This window comes from Mercenaria mercenaria, chromosome 3 (genome assembly GCF_021730395.1).
Source record: "Mercenaria mercenaria strain notata chromosome 3, MADL_Memer_1, whole genome shotgun sequence".
In the NCBI taxonomy this organism is placed as follows: domain Eukaryota; kingdom Metazoa; phylum Mollusca; class Bivalvia; order Venerida; family Veneridae; genus Mercenaria; species Mercenaria mercenaria.
The window spans coordinates 7952797-7971120 of record NC_069363.1 but is presented as its reverse complement, the minus strand read 5'-3'; the positions used below and the strand labels follow the sequence as shown (position 1 = coordinate 7971120).

General features: G+C 35.8%; 2 protein-coding genes across 3 annotated transcripts in view; one reads left to right on the top strand and one right to left on the bottom strand.

Moving 5' to 3' along the window:
- The window catches only part of LOC123525494 (serine/threonine-protein kinase Sgk2-like), a 145750-nt gene that overhangs the window by 111268 nt on the left and 16158 nt on the right, over nucleotides 1-18324 (bottom strand). For both annotated transcript variants that reach the window (XM_053537826.1, XM_053537825.1), the window contains exon 2: nucleotides 1179-1262. In XM_053537826.1, the coding sequence (XP_053393801.1) occupies nucleotides 1179-1262 (84 nt within the window). The remainder of the gene's footprint in view (nucleotides 1-1178; nucleotides 1263-18324) is intronic.
- Nucleotides 9024-14060, top strand: LOC123525493 (E3 ubiquitin-protein ligase TRIM71-like). The gene is made up of 2 exons (XM_045304585.2): nucleotides 9024-9181; nucleotides 11024-14060. Exon 2 carries the CDS (start codon nucleotides 11031-11033, stop codon nucleotides 12738-12740), a length of 1710 nt encoding a protein of 569 aa, XP_045160520.2. The 5' UTR covers nucleotides 9024-9181; nucleotides 11024-11030; the 3' UTR covers nucleotides 12741-14060.

Sequence of the window (18324 nt, the reverse complement as noted above, 5' to 3'; positions counted from 1 at the left end):
TAGCAGGGTAAGGGTTAAAGCATTATCTTTTTATGTTACTTTGTCCTTTGCAAAGAAACCTGTCATCTTTTAGTAGTATTTCTGTTCTCACAGCAGTGTTTATCTGTATATTTTACACATAAGAAATAATGAGCTAATGATTTGTAATGTTTGTGTAAAATTTACCCCCACGGCACAAAATTTAGGCAAAACACAAAAAATGAAAACATCCATCTTAAGTTTCACTTTCATAAACTACTGAACTGCTACATAGACTATTTAGATGCAGTGATATTTGTAAAAAGCTTCCGGAATTACAATTTCAAAAGAGAAAGAAAACTTTTTCAAAACTGCAAAGCTTATTTCAGCAACAGCTATCGTCTACCCAGACACACAGGATCCATGCCAACAGTGATTGACAATTTTCATATGAAATGTACATAGTTTTGCATGTTGTGTCGATGTGGTGAACATTTGTGTCAAATTTCTACGAAATCCTTCAAGGTGTTCCGGTGTGAACATTGACCCCTAAGTGTGACCTTGACCTTGAAGCGAGCCATTCAAAACATGCGCTCTGAACATTGTCTTGATGTGGTCAAAATTTGTTCCAAGTTTCTCTCAAATCCTTCAAGCAGTTCAAGAGTTACAGAGCGGACAAGAAACAAAGTCGTATGATCTTTGACCCCTAAGTGTGACCTTAAACTTGAAGCGAGCCATCTATAACATGCGCTCTGTACATTGTCTCTATGTGGTGAACATTTGCGTCAAGTTTCTTCGAAATCCTTCAAACGGGTTCAGAGCGGACACAAAATTGCTGACGGACGGACGGACACTGGCGTCATAACATAATATGTCCCTTTGGGCGTATAAAAATTCTTTCATTGCCACAGTACTTTAATGTTGACCTTGACCTTTATGCTAGTGATCCAAGTATTACATCATTGTGGCAAACCTTTACTACACATTTCTGAAAATCTGTCCATGTATAAAAAATTACAGGCAAAAGAATGACACAGGTTTTTCACCTCTAAGTATGATCTTTGATCCAGAAGTGTTTGCGGCACAAAATGTATGGCAAAGTTGCTGACCAGACTAAAGTGAGTAGGATTGATTGACTTGTGTCCCCAAAACTGGTTATCAACCAATAGGGACTAATCATGATTAAATAAAAGGTAAGGCGAAAAAGAAATTTTACTTACTTTTTCGAATAAAGTGTGGAACTCATTATAACGCCGGAAGATGAACCAGGACTTTGTTCCGCTGTTCACTACCACCTTGTACACCTGCAGAGATAAACTGCCTTTAAATAACTTAAACAGTCTGCTACGATGTGGAGAACCACCGTAGAGCTTTAACAACTTCTCCTCATGTTTTGTAATATTTTCAATACTTGTTGTCACAACAACATGATGTTTCCTTAACATCGACTCAAATGCAAACATTTTATTTTGTTGCATATTTCAAATTTCTAAAACAGTTAAGTTTGAATACCTGATTAAATTGTTACAATCTACTATAGTATTCAAAAAATATGCATTCCAAAATCTAACTTTCATCTCCATTTTTGCACCTGTGTCTGCATTTGTTATGAACATTAAAACTTCTGATAAATCTTTTTATTCCTTTATCTGCACTATAACTTATTTCTGGTGTAAAGAACAACTGTCTATTTTCATTTATCATTTTTGAACTAGTGTCTATTTCCAAATCTGTCATGAACATGCAAATTTCAAATAATCCTTTTTTATCAATAATATGCAAAGAATTATTTCCAACATAAAATGCAACTTTATAATGTTCCCTCTAAGTACACTGTCACACTTCTAACGCAATGTGACTAACTACTTTTGTCATTCTCCAGTATAAGTGTTAGCATACACCTCTTTATAGGTACTTCTCTAAAGTAATCAGTCACGTTCGGAAAAGTCATATGACAAAGAACTATCACGTAATGAAAACTAAATCCTCTGATACATGAGATCCTCCTTTTGTTATATAAGAAATAGTCCATTAGGTGAAATGCTGCAGCTATATTTAATACATTTCATAAGATGAAATATTCCATTAGATGAGATACCACAGTTTCATGTAACTGCAGACATTTCAATTTCCTTCACTGGAATACAGAAATCATGTCTGTTTGTATCACAATATCTTTATTCAAGTTCTGAGACTCCAAGCTCAGCAAAATTTAAGAAGATCTTTTTATCTAGATTTTGTATTCAGTGATAAAATAAACATATCTTATAAATCTTGATGCCTAGATTTTGCTGTCAGTAAAAAAATAAACACATCAAAGACCATCTGTTACTGAATGCACTTAACAGAAAGTCGTACCAGAGGAACAGCTAATTTTGTCAACTGAAGTTTACAAGGAAAGATTAGGCTCCTATCTTGAGATAAATATAGCCACATATTAATCCTTCCCTATATATCTCCATTATCAATACATCTAAAAGATATAAATAGTAAAAAAAGTCAAACTTTACAAATTTATCTTGACAGAATTTTTCTAAACATGTGAACTGTATTAAATCTTGGTAAGCATTTAACACAGACAACAATACAAGTGAATGAAATACAACAAACTGCGATTAAGGAAAGAATATTCTATTTCCTGGGAGATTCAAACAGCTAAACAAAAATGCAAGAATTCAATTTATTTACATAAAGCTACATCATTGTGTATTCCTAGAAATGTCAAAGTGAATAATAGTTATCCACATAGTCCCTGAAGCAAATGCTAGTCTCTGATGGTTTTGGAGACACTTATGTAAAATCCTTATGTTAATCCTAATGCATTTTGTAGGGTGGCAATTTCCTCTACAGATTATCTGAAGTAAAGCAAATAGTTGAAGCTAGACTTCATCAATAAACCGCGATCCTAGCTATTATAACCAGTAGAAGCAATTTTCCAGAGAAACAGTTTCATCATGTAACCCATGATAATCATAGTTTTCATGAAATTGGTTGATTTTTGGTGTGAAATGAGACAAAAATTCCATTACGGCTACTTTCTTACAGGCTCAAGGCTAGAAAAGTTATATTTTAATGTCTGTACCATATATCCATGAATAAACACCCTATAGCTAAGCATTTTTTTAAAACAGGGTGCTTATTTGAGACTGCTTTTTAGTCGTAAAAATAAAAAGAAAATTCAATAATATTCAGTTGGTCTTCTGCCTAAACCAATTTTATTTAATAATACTTTAAAAAAGAAATGTTAAGATTTCATAGCCTGTGTACTATAATGTAACATGAGTGGTCAGACAATGAGTAAAGTATTGGTTTGATGACAATAAACCTCTTAGCTTTGTATATTTCGTATATTTGTGTATGTGTTCAAGTTCAGCATCTTTTTCAACAATTTTTCTATCATATAAACAATAGCGTCCACTTGTAGCAGTGAACACAATGCTCAACTTGATAGCACTGCCTAACTAGAGGTATGACATGATTACTGTGACCCAGGGCTGTGTAGTGGAGACTAGCTACATGAAACCTTTTAACGTTGAATGTGTTGCAAGTTCTGTGAGATTTTTTTTAAACAAAATGAAATGGAACACTGAATGGATTATTGCTCACCAGATATTCAGGTGATGAAATATCATCAGTAGATCGAGAAATGGCATTTGGAGACCTCCCCTTTTGAATGGATGTTCTTACAGGTGACACAGAACTGAGACAAATTGAAGGCAAAAATTATCATTAAATTACTGACACAAAAAAAAACGACACGGACATCACAACTGTTATAGACTTAAAGCCATGACACTTCAAAATTCTTAAAATGCTCATTTAAGATATGATATCATCAAATAATGCTTTTACACATTAAAAAACAATTAATAACCACTGCAACTTCACTTTAATAAAATTAATGTAGTAACTAAAAAAAATTACTGTTAAGATTTGGATTTTGGCAATTTGTCACAAAATACCATTTTCGTACAAATAAATACTTAATCTCAACAAGTAAACAAGAGCTTTCTATTGACAGCGCGCTCAACTATTCGAAGAATTGATGGAAGTATGGGGTCAAAATATATTACCAGAGATTTTCAGACAAAAGAAGAAAAATAAATAAGACAAACAATGTATCTGTTTTTATGGATTTGGATAAGTCTTGCACTATATGGCAACGTGTGACCATCATGGTGAGCAAGTGTTCAAAGTTTCAAAGCCATATATCAAACAGTTTAGACAAAATATGGAATGGTATGCGAAACTTAACAACTAATTTCTATGTCAAAAAAAAGCCATGACTGAGCTGAAATCATAGTCTTGCCTACATATGTAGATTATGATGGTATTATAAAACAAGAAGTCAAAGTTTCAAAGCTGTAGGACAAACTGGTTAGGCAAAATATGGACAGGTATGAAAAATTTAACTGATTTCCAAGTCCAAAAAGGCCATAATTCAGCCAAAATAGTTAACAGAGTTATGAACTCTTGCATAAAGATGTCATATATCAAATATTTTTGATAAAACGCTGACTTGTACGAAAACTGAACCAATTTCCAAGTCCAAAAAGGGCCATAATTCAGCCAGAATAGTTGACAGAGTTATGTACTTTTGCCTACAGATGGAAATCAGGATGATAAGTAAGTGTTCAAAGTTTCAAAGCCATAAGTCAAATAGTTTTGACAAAACGTGGACTTGTACAAAAACTGTACCAATTTCCAAGTCCAAAAAGGGCCATAATTCAGCTAAAATAGTTGACAGAGTTATGCACTCTTGCCTACAGATGGAAATCATGATGGTAAACAAGTGTTCAAAGTTTCAAAGCCACATGTCAAACAGTTTTGACAAAATGTGGACTTGTACAAAAACTGTACCAATTTCCAAGTTCAAAAAGGGTCATAATTCAGCCAAATAGTTGACAGAGTTATGTACTCTTGCCTACAGATAGAGACTGTTATAATAAACAAGTGATAAAAGTTTCAAAGCCATATGTCAAACAGTTTACACAAAATATGAAATGGTACGAAAAACTTAACAAAAGATTTTAAGTTAAAAGGAGCCATAATTCAGCCAAAATCCTTGATGGAGTTATGTACTCTTGCCTAAAACTGGATATGGTGATGGTACACAAGTGTTGAAAGTTTCAAAGCTTTATCTCAAAATTTTTGTCAAAATGTGAACTGGTACGAAAAACTTAACCAAGGTGTGACGCCGAGCTAAACAAGAGCTGTCTGTTGACAGCGCGCTCGACTATTCGAAGCATTGATAGAAGTATAGGGTCAAAATATTACCCGAGATTTTCAAAAAAAAAAAAAAAGGAACTGATAAGACAAACAATGTACCTGCATTTGTGGATTTGGATAAGTTTTGTGCTATAATGCAATGTGTGACCATGTTGGTAAGTAAGTGTTCAAAGTGTCAAAGCCATATATCAAACAGTTGATAGACAAAATATCGAATGGTATGCGAAACCTAACTAATAATTTCTATGTCCAGAAAAGGGCCATAACTGAGCTCAAGTCCATGTCCTAGGTAAGTAGACTATGAAGGTAAACAAGTGGTCAAAGTTTCAAAGCCATATGACAAACAGGTTAGGCATAATATAGTCTGGTACAAAAACTTCACTGATTTCCAAGTCCAAAAAGGGCCATAATTTAGCCAAAATAGTTGATAGAGTTATGTATTTGAGTTATGTACTCTTGCCTACAGATCGAAATCATGATGATAAACCAATAGTGTTAAAAGTTTCAAAGCCACATGTCAAATAGCTTTGACAAAACATTGACTTGTATGAAAACTAAACCAATTTCCAAGTCCAAAAAGGGCCATAATTCAGCCAAAATAGTTGACAGAGCTATGTACTCTTGCCTACAGATGGAAATCATGATGATAAACAAGTGCTCAAAGTTTCAAAGCCACATGTCAAATAGTTTTGACAAAACATGGACTTGTACGAAAACTAAACCAATTTCCAAGTCAAATACGGGCCATAATTACGCCAAAATAGTTGACAGAGTTATGTACTCTGACCTACAGATATAAATCATGATGATGAACAATTGTGCAACTTTCAAAGCCACAAGTTGAATAGTTTTGACAAAACATGGACTTGTACACAAATTGTACCAATTTCCAAGTCCAAAAAGGGCCATAATTCAGTCAAAATAGTTGACAGAGTTATGTACTCTTGCCTATAGATAGAGACTGTTATAATAAACAAGTGATAAAAGTTTCAAAGCCATATGTCAAACACTTTACATAAAATGTGAACTGGTACGAAAAACTTAACCAAGATTTCTAAGTTAAAAGGGGCCGTTATTCAGACAAAATCCTTGATAGAGTTATGTACTCTTGCCTACAACTGGACATGGTGGTGATGGTAAACAAGTGTTAAAAGTTTCAAAGCTTTATCTCAAAAGACTTTGTCAAAAAATGGACTGATACGAAAAACTTAACCAAGGTGTGACACCGACGCCGTGGTGAGTAGAGCTCAACTTATTCTTCGAATAGTCGAGCTAAAAACAACTTCATAATCAGCAGAGGACAATTAACAACTTCAGATACATCATCAGGCAGAATACTGCAGAATTGGCCGAGGCTTGACAAACTGAAAGTGACACATGTGGCATAAGTTTGACAAGCTTAATGTGACACAGACATGTGGCATAAGTTTGACAAACTGAAAATGACACAGACAATTGTCTAGACAAACTTAAGGTGACACAGTCAGGCTGAACAGTGTGAAATGAATGAATCATGCAACTTCAGCAAGGAAATTCTTGTCAAGGCCATGCATTAGACTTCCAGTAGCAGAGAAATACCTATTTTATGTAAATTTTCAACACACCAAGTTCGCTGTAATCTATGGCTTTTATATGATGACAATAAAACTTCAAATTTAATTTAATCAATCTTATATGGTACACCTGGGAAATTAAACGATTAGAAATTCAGTTGCAAATAGCAATAAATATACCTGGTGGCATATTATATCATCATTATCTCATCAAACTATGACATTTCAAATTGATTTTGTCTATATTGTAAAACACTTGCATTTCCTAGACGGTATCGTATCATTGTGTAAGGCTGACCAAAATCCTTCTGTCATATATCAATTCCACCACCTCGAAAAACTTGTGGCATATTCATTTTTTTTTCTTTGTGCTAAAAACAACCTTGAAAAAAAAGGCCACTACTAAAAAGCCTGCTTATAATAGTCACTTGTTTCTCTGTTACTATAAAAAGTGTAAATCTGTGTTGAGTGACCATCTGTCAACAAAGCTCTTCTTTCATTTCCTGAAGGTAATCTTTACTGACAGGGTTTCAATGCATATGCATTCAATGCCATTTCAGTTCGTAACAGAATTCAGTTCACCTAACCAGATTTCTTGGATTCCACTCCAGTAATGGCTTTTCCTCCACAAGTAACTGACAACTTCCCACATCAATCGAAAGTCGAGGAATATTTCCCTTCTGAGAGCAATCACATTGCCTTTTAGGCCGTGCTTGGTACTTTGTAATCCTGACAACTGATTTCCAAAGAAGGAATAAATCAATTAGTTTTTCACCATTCCAAATAATTTGCACTTCGTAAAAAGCCAATCTTTTTTACCAATGATTGATTGGTAAGCTTAATGAACCAGCTGACAGACTTGCCTTGAAACATCCCAATCTGACTGACTGACTGACTTGACTGACTGATTTTGGATACCCTTTGATTTCATTCTAAAGAAATTGTTGTACAATTCAACGTCACATTTCTTTCTTCAGTATCCACAGCCATAGATCCACATAGGCACTGTGGGCCAAGATTTGTGCAGTATCCACAGCCATAGATCCACACAGGCACCAGGCCCGGATCGAGGGCCAGGCCAAGGGGGCCCATGCCCCCACCCCCCCAGTTGGCCGAGAAGTGACCTATACTCATCAAAGATGCACCCTACTATTTTGGCAAAGGAATATTTTTTTTTTCAAGATTTAGACCCAGAAACGCACCCGTCAGGCCACCATTTCATACCTGTATTTCAAAATTTTCCAAGGGGAGAGCACCCTCCAGGGGCCCACCCCTAACATGGGCAAAAGGCATCCCCTCCAATACCTCGCTATGCGCCTCGGCGGTGACGTCTTCATTCTAGACTGGTGCCCCCCCAGTCAAAAATTTCTGGATCTGGGCCTGGGCACTGTAGGCCAAGGTTTGTGCAGTATCACTGTAGTAGTTTTTTGTCTTAGATAAGCCTTCACACATTTTAAGAAAGTCTGGGCCTGAAAGGGTAAACTGTCAAAAGTATTTCCTGCTATTGCTTATGTACATCAATTTAGCAAAGCAGATATACTACAACAATAACTTGTATGAGGAAACAAATTTCAGTGTCGCTGGACTTCAAAAACAGTCTGTCATTTGTCAAACTAAAACCCTTGAATAATTCAGTGTACTTCAATTACTTCTGGTAGATATCTAATTACTTTTCTTTGGGTCTAAAACTATTTTGCTCATTACAATTACTTTCTACATAATTCTTATGTAGACAAAAATAGTACTAGTTTGCCTAGTTTCTGACTGATGCTAACTTTTATTTTCTGACAGCAGCATCAATTCATTTATGAAACAAGCTCAAGTGTTAGTTTATCCAGTAATGATTCTCCTTAAATGGCAATATTTGGGAGCCAAAACTGACCACTGAGATGCTAACTAAATTATCAAACAAAAGGTACAGAGAAAAAGTGCAGAGAACGTAAATGGGGAAGATCTCTTTGTAGACTTTACGTATAAAAAGATTTGTTTGTTTTGGGTTTAACGCAGTTTTTCAACAGTATTTCAGTAGCCCCAAATTGTCCTAGGTTGCTAACCTGAGAAAGGCCTTGCTTCTGGCAAAATTTCAGGTAGTTCATGAGCAGAAGGATTTTCAGTTTTTTTAAACACTGGCAGCCTATAAAAGCAGTCAAACAAAACCATTTAAACTAAGAGCTCAATGAGTGAAAATACCCAAGCAGTACAGCATAGTGCAAGTAAACAATTATCAAGATTAGATCAATGTTATCTCCACTACACACATTTAAAATTGTCACAGATTAGATTATTTCAGGACTTGATATCAGTTTTATCACTCATACAGCCATGTGATTCCTTTCCACCAATTAAAACATCAAGCCAGTTGGAGTGTAATTCACACAATGAATACACCCCTTGACATAAATTTATTAAGATTTTTATGAAGTGTAGGATATCATTAAAAGGTATGTTACATTTACTTATATACATGTATATACATTTTGAGCAATAAAGAAGATTGTAAACCTGTGTTTAAAGGGCCATGTTTCCATACCTTCTTCATTTACTATTGATTTTTACTCTTGCGTAACATTAAAAGAGGAAGTAAATTTATAGAGGTGGTGTACCCTTTAAAATATCTGTGCTGCATATATTTTTGCTGCCTTAAATAGTAGATTTAATTCATCTTAGGAAAATTGCCTGCATGTGACACTTCAAAAAACCACTTAAGGATGTACGAGCGTTTTTTTTTCAGGATATCCGCCATTTTGAAAAATGTTTCTCCGAATAGTGCTTTCTAACAAAAGTTTTGCCAAAAAATTAATGATAGATAATTAAAATATGGCTAATAATGTACCATTTAAGCAAATAAATTCTACTTTTTTGCGAAAAAATTTTTTTTCACCCTTATTTTTGGCTGGTATTTGCCTAAAATTGATGTAAGATTTACATTGGGGTAGGGGTAGGTAATGTCAAATATCTATTAAAGTAGATTAGGTTTTGTTTTGAAATTTTCCTGACTGATACATATAATAATGAGCTATAACTGAAATAAAAGTTTTCAAGATAGCACATTATGTTATCTAGAAAACATATATCAAAACAAAAAGAACAAAAAATATCAAAATTCGCCAATTTTTAACAGTTTTTTCTTAATAAATCTCTTAGATGCACGGTGACCCCAACTTTTTTTCTTTCCATTTTGAAGCATTTTTGTGGGTCATTAAAGCTGCAAAATATTTTGAAAATCTTAAGGTCAGAATTTTTTTTGTAGATCTAAATACGTTTTTTCCATTGACAATAAAGTGGGTGGAATAATTATGTCAATATGTGAAAATGAAAGAGAATTGTTAGTGACATTTATGCTTATATAATACTGGCATCACCTTGTATTCATATTAACCTGTAATACCTGAAATTCCTATAACATTAGTTTGTTTTGTTTGTTTGTTTTGGGTTTAACGCCGTTTTTCAACAGTATTTCAGTCATGTAACGGCGGGCAGTTAACCTAACCAGTGTTCCTGGATTCTGTACCAGTACAAACCTGTTCTCCGCAAGTAACTGCCAACTTCCCCACATGAATCAGAGGTGGAGGACTAATGATATCAGACACAATGTCGTTTATCAAATAGTCACGGAGAACATACGCCCCGCCCGAGGATCGAACTCGCGACCCCGAGATCCGTAGACCAACGCTCTTACCTATTGAGCTAAGCGGGCGGGCTCCTATAACATTAAGTGGGATATTATATGTTCCATAAAGTATCACCATTTTTCTAATTTTACAAAATTTCAGAAATGCTTAAGCAGTGGGTGAAGAAAATGCCCTATAAAATGAAAACGAGTTCGGTGACCTATGTTTTTTCTTCTCTTGTTTGTCTTGGAAACAAATGTTCTTCAAGCTCTCAGAGTATGAAAAAATTCTTTATGTTAGAAAAAAATTCGCTCCTACATCCTTAAGACTTCAGAACTACAACTACTTACTTGGATGGGGATGCAGATGATAGAGCCCCTTGTGTAATCTACTGGTATTCAACATTTACAATGGCATTCAACACTAAGAAAGCTGAGAGGCCATGCTATTTTTATTATGTTCCTCACAGAGCACACAGCTTAAATATTTTCTGATGGAAATGCACCAGGCCTTAATGGTAAACCTAGACTGTCATATAAAGCACACATCTGACTAAATTCATTGTAACTTAATTAAGAAATGCCTTCTATAAAAATCGCTATTAGCTTTTCTTTTATATCATATATATCTAAAAAAATGTTTTTGCTGACTTCTAGGTTTTATATATTGCAGATCTAATATGGCTGTATCTGGGAAAAAAACACAGACCAAATTTTCTCCTATGATATCCCTTGGCTCAGATGAAGACTTTGAAACTTTCTGTCAACCATGTGACCAAGATGACCTCAGACTTCCTGCCTTTGGGTTCTGCATGGATTGTGAAGAGCACCTTTGTGAGTCCTGTTTTACCCACCACAGACGTGCCAGGCCATCCAGACATCATTCCCTCCTGGATAAACACAACATGCCACACACTCTACAAGTTCCATCAAAATCTGTCCATACTGCTCAATCTGATGATCTTTCAACACCCTGTGCTAAACACAAGAAAGAAATGATCAAGTTCTATTGTCACGACCATAAGGCTCTTGTCTGCAGCGTATGTGTAACCCTTGAACACACTGGTACATCTTGTCACGTCAACTATATACCCGACATCTCTACTCAATGCCTAAACAGCAAGGAGTATACAAGTACCTTAAAAGAAATGGATATAATAACTCAGAAATTACAGAAAACAACAGCAGATCTAACAGAAAAGATAACCAGTTCAAACAATATCTTAGAAGATATTCTTGCAGATATAAAGAAGTTCAGAAACGAGATAAATCAAAGATTAGATGAATTAGAAAAGCAAGCTTTTGACAAGGCAAGGGCCCTACAACGAGATAATGAAGGAAGACTGAAGACGGTAGAAACAGCCAATATCACAAAGCTTCTGAAAGCTTCAGCTGATTCCATTAAACATTTCAATACGTCTAAACAAACAGACAGGCTCTTCATGGAACTCAAATCTGCAGAGAAACTGATCAAAGATGGACAGAAAAAACTTTCACAGCTACCTTCACCTGATGATGTTAAAGAATATTTCTTTCAACCAAACCCAAAAATATTCAGCTTTCCTTTCAAGGAAAAATCGCTTGGTGCATTAAAACATTACTCCTGGCAAGGAAATATCTGTGTGAAGAAAGCGGAAGATGAAAGCAGTTGCTGGATAACTGGAATGACTCTCCTTGCACCTTCGAAACTTCTTCTCACTGATTTGTATAATGACTCAATCAAAATGGTTAATGTGAACAACGATTCCGTAACTGATGAATTATACTTAAATACCTATCCCTGGGACATCACCCCAGTAACCAGAGGCCAAGTTGCTGTCACCCTACCTGCAAAGGACACAATTCAGTATGTGTCTGCTTCTTCAAACAAACTCTTATTGAAGCACAAACTGGATGTAGATGGAGAATGCTACGGCCTAAGTTGTTATGGAGACAAACTTGCAGTGACATTTTGCTGTCCAGGAAAACTCCAAATCATTGATTTAAAAGGTAAAGTACAAACAACAGTAGCAACAAACTCAAATGGGGAAGATGTTTTCAGTAAACCAGATTATGTCATATCCAACAGCCACTCTATATATGCATCTGACAGGGAGAAGCATGTAGTTATTAGGTTAAACTGGCAAGGTGAGCTGACAGGAAGTTATGATGCTATGGGCTCTCCAAGAGGCCTTGCTTTGTTAGAGGATGACTCCATTGTAGCGTGTGATGCTTACAATAGCAACATACAACATATATCTGCTGACTTAAAAAAAGGTCATGTTGTGTTCAAGGATGTGAAGTATCCCCAGGCTATCTATTTGTGTGGTACTAACAATAAACTGTACATCAGTCGTGACAGTTATGATGAGAAAAATAAACATCTAATTCGAGTCTTCAAGATGTTATAGTAAAATATCGGAAACTGTGGAGATAGATACAGGAACTGAACCTTCAGACTTCCTTTGTTTATCAACTGTTGCACAAACTTGATATGCAAATGAGACTGCACAAACTTGATATGCAAATGAGACTGCACAAACTTGATATGCAAATGAGACTGCACAAACTTGATATGCAAATGAGACTGCACAACTTGATATGCAAATGAGACTGTACAGTTTGGTATGAATATATAGCTGCGCAATTCAATATGCAAATAAGACTGCATAATTTAATATGCAAATTGATATGCAAAAGAGGTTGTACAACTTGATGTGTAAATGAGGTTTATTATAATCAACATGGTGTGTAATAACTTTGTTGTACAATATAAACTTACTTTAAAACATCTCACAAAATGTTGATTAAATTTAACTTGCTGTTCCATTTTTTATCATGCAGTTATATTATATATCTCATTGTACTGACATTGTAATCAGTGACTTCAGTCCGACTTTATTATGATACATTGTACTACATATCTGTTGTAAGTTTCATTTGTTTGTTTTGTGTAAGTGAATGACATATTGATAAATAAGTAAATATGTCATAATGTAGAGTATCCCTGGCAGTAATTTCAGCAGAACTGTGGATTTTATTTTTAAGAAATTACTCACACTTTAGTACTTTCTATATGGGTGTAAAAACATGGCCACGTTATAATGGGAGGCCAAAGAATTCATATATACTTTAAACACTAAAATGTGTTTCTCTGCCTAATTAAAACTACAGTTATCATTTAAAGTGATTCAAGAAAAGATTGATATAATGGTAACAAGCGCTCGTAGAACACGAAATGCCCCCATGATGCATTCAGTAATTGCACAAGGAACAGAAATTATTTGGTCACTGTGCACTGAGGTTTGGCATACTGACCTCAAATCAATAATTATGTAATAGAAAGAGCATTAAAACTCGAGGGTAAACGATTTGTATGAGGGAGCATAGCCCCCGAGTATAAATCGTTTACCCTCGAGTTTTAATGTTCTTTCTGTTTTGTATCATAGCCATCCATACATGGTAGTTGTAGGCGTTCCACATTGCCATATACAGCAGTTCAGTGAGTACTTAAAATCCTTGCTTTACAAATGTGTAAAGCCCAGGTAAAACAAGTGAATGAAGTATTGCCATGCAATACAAAGTCCCCTACTGGAAGGCACCTAATTTTCTCTACTGCAGTATAACATAATGAACTGATATCTGTCAATGATGTATAAACAATATTGTACTATATATACAATATGTTATAACAAAACACTTGGATTAAAATTTATATAGATAAAAACCTATAGTTGTTTTCATATTGAATTTTTTTGGCTGATTATAAAAATGTTATCATGTAAGTTATTTATAGTAACAACAAAGGGAAATTAATCTTTTAAAAAAAAAAAAAAAAAAAAAAATCTATATAATATAAGTCCACAAGAAACTCTTTACCAGGTAGAGATAGGTCAAAATACACCTAAAAATTGGATGTAACATGCATGCTGTACCACAGAAAAGTGGTCTCGATTTTTCTCTACCGCCAGTAATAAAAAAGTTACAATAAAATCTATTTATAGTAAGAACAAAGGGATGTAATTCTAAAAACAAGGGTGCCTCATGGTGGTGAACATTTGGTCCAAGTTACATCAAAATCCCTCCATGCATGAAGAAGAAATGTTCCGTACAAAGTCATTCTTGAATTTGACCTTTGACCTCTAAATATGACCTTGACCTTAGACCTAGGGACCTGGTTCTTGCGCATGACATGTTGTCTCATCCAGGGGAATATTTGTGCCAACTGATATCTAAATCCTGCTTTGCATGACAAAGTTATAGACCGGACAGGAAAAAAATCCTCTTGACCTTTGATCTCAAAGTGTGACCTTGACCTTTAAACTAGGGTACTGGGTGTTGTGCATGACACGTCGTCTCATCATGGGAAACATTTATGCCAAGTAATATTGTAATCCCTTGATGGATGACAGAGTTCTGGATCGGACAGGGAAAAAAACCTTATTGACCTTTGACCCCCAATTGTGACCTTGACCTTTGAGCTAGGGGTCTGGGATTTGCGCACGACACGTCGTCTCATCATGGGGAACACTTGTGCTAAGTGATATCAAAATTCCTTAATGAATGTCAGAGTTATGGACCGGACACGAAACAGACCCTGTTCATGCTATGTTAACATTTGACTGCTAAGTGTGACCTTGACCTTTGAGCTAGGGGTTTGAAAGTTGTGCATGACACATCGTCTTATTATGAGGTACATTTGTGCCAAGTAATATTAAAATCCCTTCATAGATGGGAGAGTTATGGACCGGACAGGAAAAAAGCCTTGTTGACCTTTGACCTCAAATTGTGACCTTGACCTTTAAGCTAGGTGTCTAGGTTTTGCGCATGACACGTCGTCTTCTCATGGGGAACATTTGTGCCAAGTAATATTAAAATCTCTTCATGGATGGGAGAGTTAAGGACCGGACAGGAAAAAAGCCCTGTTGACCTTTGACCTCCAACTGTGACCTTGACCTTTGAGCTAGGGGTCCGGGTTTTGCGCATGACACGTCGTCTCATCATGGGGAACATTTATGCCAAGTAATATTAAAATCCCTTCATGGATGGGAGAGTTATGGACCGGACAGGAAAAAAGCCCTGTTGACCTTTGACCTCCAATTGTGACCTTGACCTTTGAGCTAGGGGTCCGGGTTTTGCGCATGACACGTCGTCTCATCATGGGGAACATTTGTGCCAAGTAATATTAAAATCCCTTCATGGATGACAGAGTTATGGACCGGACACGAAATTGCGGACGGACGGACGGACGGACAGACGGAATGACGGAAAAGCACATTCCTATAGTCCCCGAAACTGGTTTTCAACCAGTAGGGGACTAATAAACCAATGCTAGAGGAGCAGAAAATCAATAAGTCTACTGTTCCAGACAAGCTGGCATACTTTTCCTTCCAACAGTGCGGTAAGTAGCGTGCGGGTATTAAATACCTGCACACTTTTAGTTACCGCACCCTGTACTCAGAGTATACGAACTACCTGCACCAAATATGTTAAGAAAAATCACCGAGCTATGATACAAGGGTCATTTACTAGTCATAAGTAAACTCCGTATCAAATGTGATCTTAGACCAGAGCATTTTCGTCTAGTTATCTGGCAAAAAAAGTTCTACTGTTCTGGGTTAATGTGACCTTGACCTTTGACTACTGACCTCAAAATCAAAAGGGGTCATCTGTTGGTAATGATCAACCTCCCTATTAAGATTCATGACCTTAGGCTCAATCATTCTCAAGTTATCATCCAGAAACGGTTTAACTGTTCCGGGTCACTGTGACCTTGACCTTTGACCTAAAAATCAATAGGAGTCATCTGCTGCTCAAGATCAACATCCCTAAAAGGTTTCGTGATCCTAGGCCCACATGGTTCTAAAGTTATCATCCGGAAATGGTTTATTTGTTCCGGGTCACTGTGACCTTGACTTTTGACCTACTGACCTCAAAATCAATAGAGGTCATCAGATGGTCTTGATCAACCTCCACATCAGCTTTCATTATCCTTAGGCACAGGTGTTCTCAAGTTATTGTCAAGAAACAGTTTAACTGTTCCAGGTCACTGTGACCTTGACCTTTGACCTACTGAACTCAAAATCAATAGGGGTCATCTGCTGGTGATGACCAACCTCCATATCAACTTTCATGATCCTAGGCCTAAGCATTCTCAAATTACCGTCCGGAAACAGTTTAACTGTTTCGGGTCACTGTGACCTTGATCTTTGTCTTACTGATCTCAAAATCACTAGGGGTCATCTGCTTGTCATGACCAACCTCCCTATCAACTTTCTTGATCCTAGGCCCAAGCGTTCTTGAGTTATCATCCGGGAAAGGATTGGTCTACGGACAGACAGGCCGACATCTGCAAAACTTCTTCGAAAGGGGGTGGGGCATACTAAAAATGAATCATCGTCTTGTTAAATTCTACCCACTGAATATTTTATTTTCAATCAGAAAAAAAACAAAACTATATAATTATTCCAGAAAGAGTTATGGTACTTGTGCTGTGACTGGTTCTGCTTGAATTACTTTTGCCCACAATGCCTTAAAAATTATAAGGCCATGTTATCAAATGCACTAAAAAACACTTTTGGCCAAATGTTTCAACATGAATGGTCTTTTTTGGAACCCTTCTTCTACACCGAAAATTCAATATAAGAAAACTTCTGGTTAAAATTCCACTAAAATAATGCAAGCTGAATGTGCCCACAATATGCAAATCTAAGTTTTATACACTTGTGAAATTGCATTTAAATTTGGCCATGGGTTTTGGACATTACCATGGACAAAGTAAATGCAGAATGACAATGAAGGCAAAACAGTATATTTCCATTGAAATGGAAGATAGTATTATGCTTGATAACAGACAGACAGAAACAGTAAAGATAATTCTGCAAACTTTGGGGCAATATTTGGTCTACACCTCCTGTAATTTCCATCTACCATCATGTAAACATCCTTTAAATTCCCTTCAATAATTGCAACATTAACCAAATTTGAAAAAAAAAAAATAGGTACAAGGTGAAGGTGTTGCAAAGAAATCAATTAATATGTATTCTTGATGAATCTGATCAATGTTGACAACAGTAGTTTTCTTGTTATTGTTCTGGACTATTCTACCATTGATGACAGGAGATCAAGCACCCAGTGTTGAGTTAACCGACTGTTTCTTGGTTATTTCACTGTGGAACACAAAACAAATTGAATTTATTTAACAGTTTTATTGTTTAATGAGCTTGGATGTCTCTTCCAAGTTTACTATACCAGCAATCAAGGGCTTTCAAACAGTGTTAAAGGACTAGATGATAAAAGGAACAGACAGGCAGGGACCCATTTCGTAAGTAAGCCATAGGCCTTGTAGTTTAATAGAACGAAGCTGGTTGTGGCAAAAAAAAGGACTGGACAAGAGATAGAAGCCAAACAATGACATTAAGTGGCAATAGTTACCATTTCAGACAGTGTGTCCAGACAGTAATAGGTCTCAAAATTCAGGTTATCAGTGCATTTATGCAGTACGGCTGTGCATCTATGGTGTTTAAATTTCCTCTTTAAATTCCATTAATAATACAGATGCTTTAACCTTGAAAACTCTGATGTTCATTAGTCTTTTTTACAATAAAAAGTTCTGCAAATACAAAAAGTCTACATTCTAAATGTACTACTACTCAAAATTCTGCCTTTATGAAACCCAACTAATGCTTGCCTGTACACAGATTTTTATAGTTAGAATACAGCAACTAAAGAAATTCCCAGCCAGGCTGCTGATTGAATATGGAAAGTTTTATGGTAGTCTTTGATAGAAAGATCATAATGTTGACTTTGACTGACAGATAAATTACTTAAGATGGGATTGGCTCCTGCAAAGAGAATGACTCAATATATTTTTTTGCTGGCTTTGGGAAATAACAGATACTGTCCACTAGGGCTTTATTTAGTGTTTCCACAGTTGGCAGCCTTATCTGAAGTGTTAAGAACTTGGGAAATATGGGTGTTTGTGCTGTAGGATAT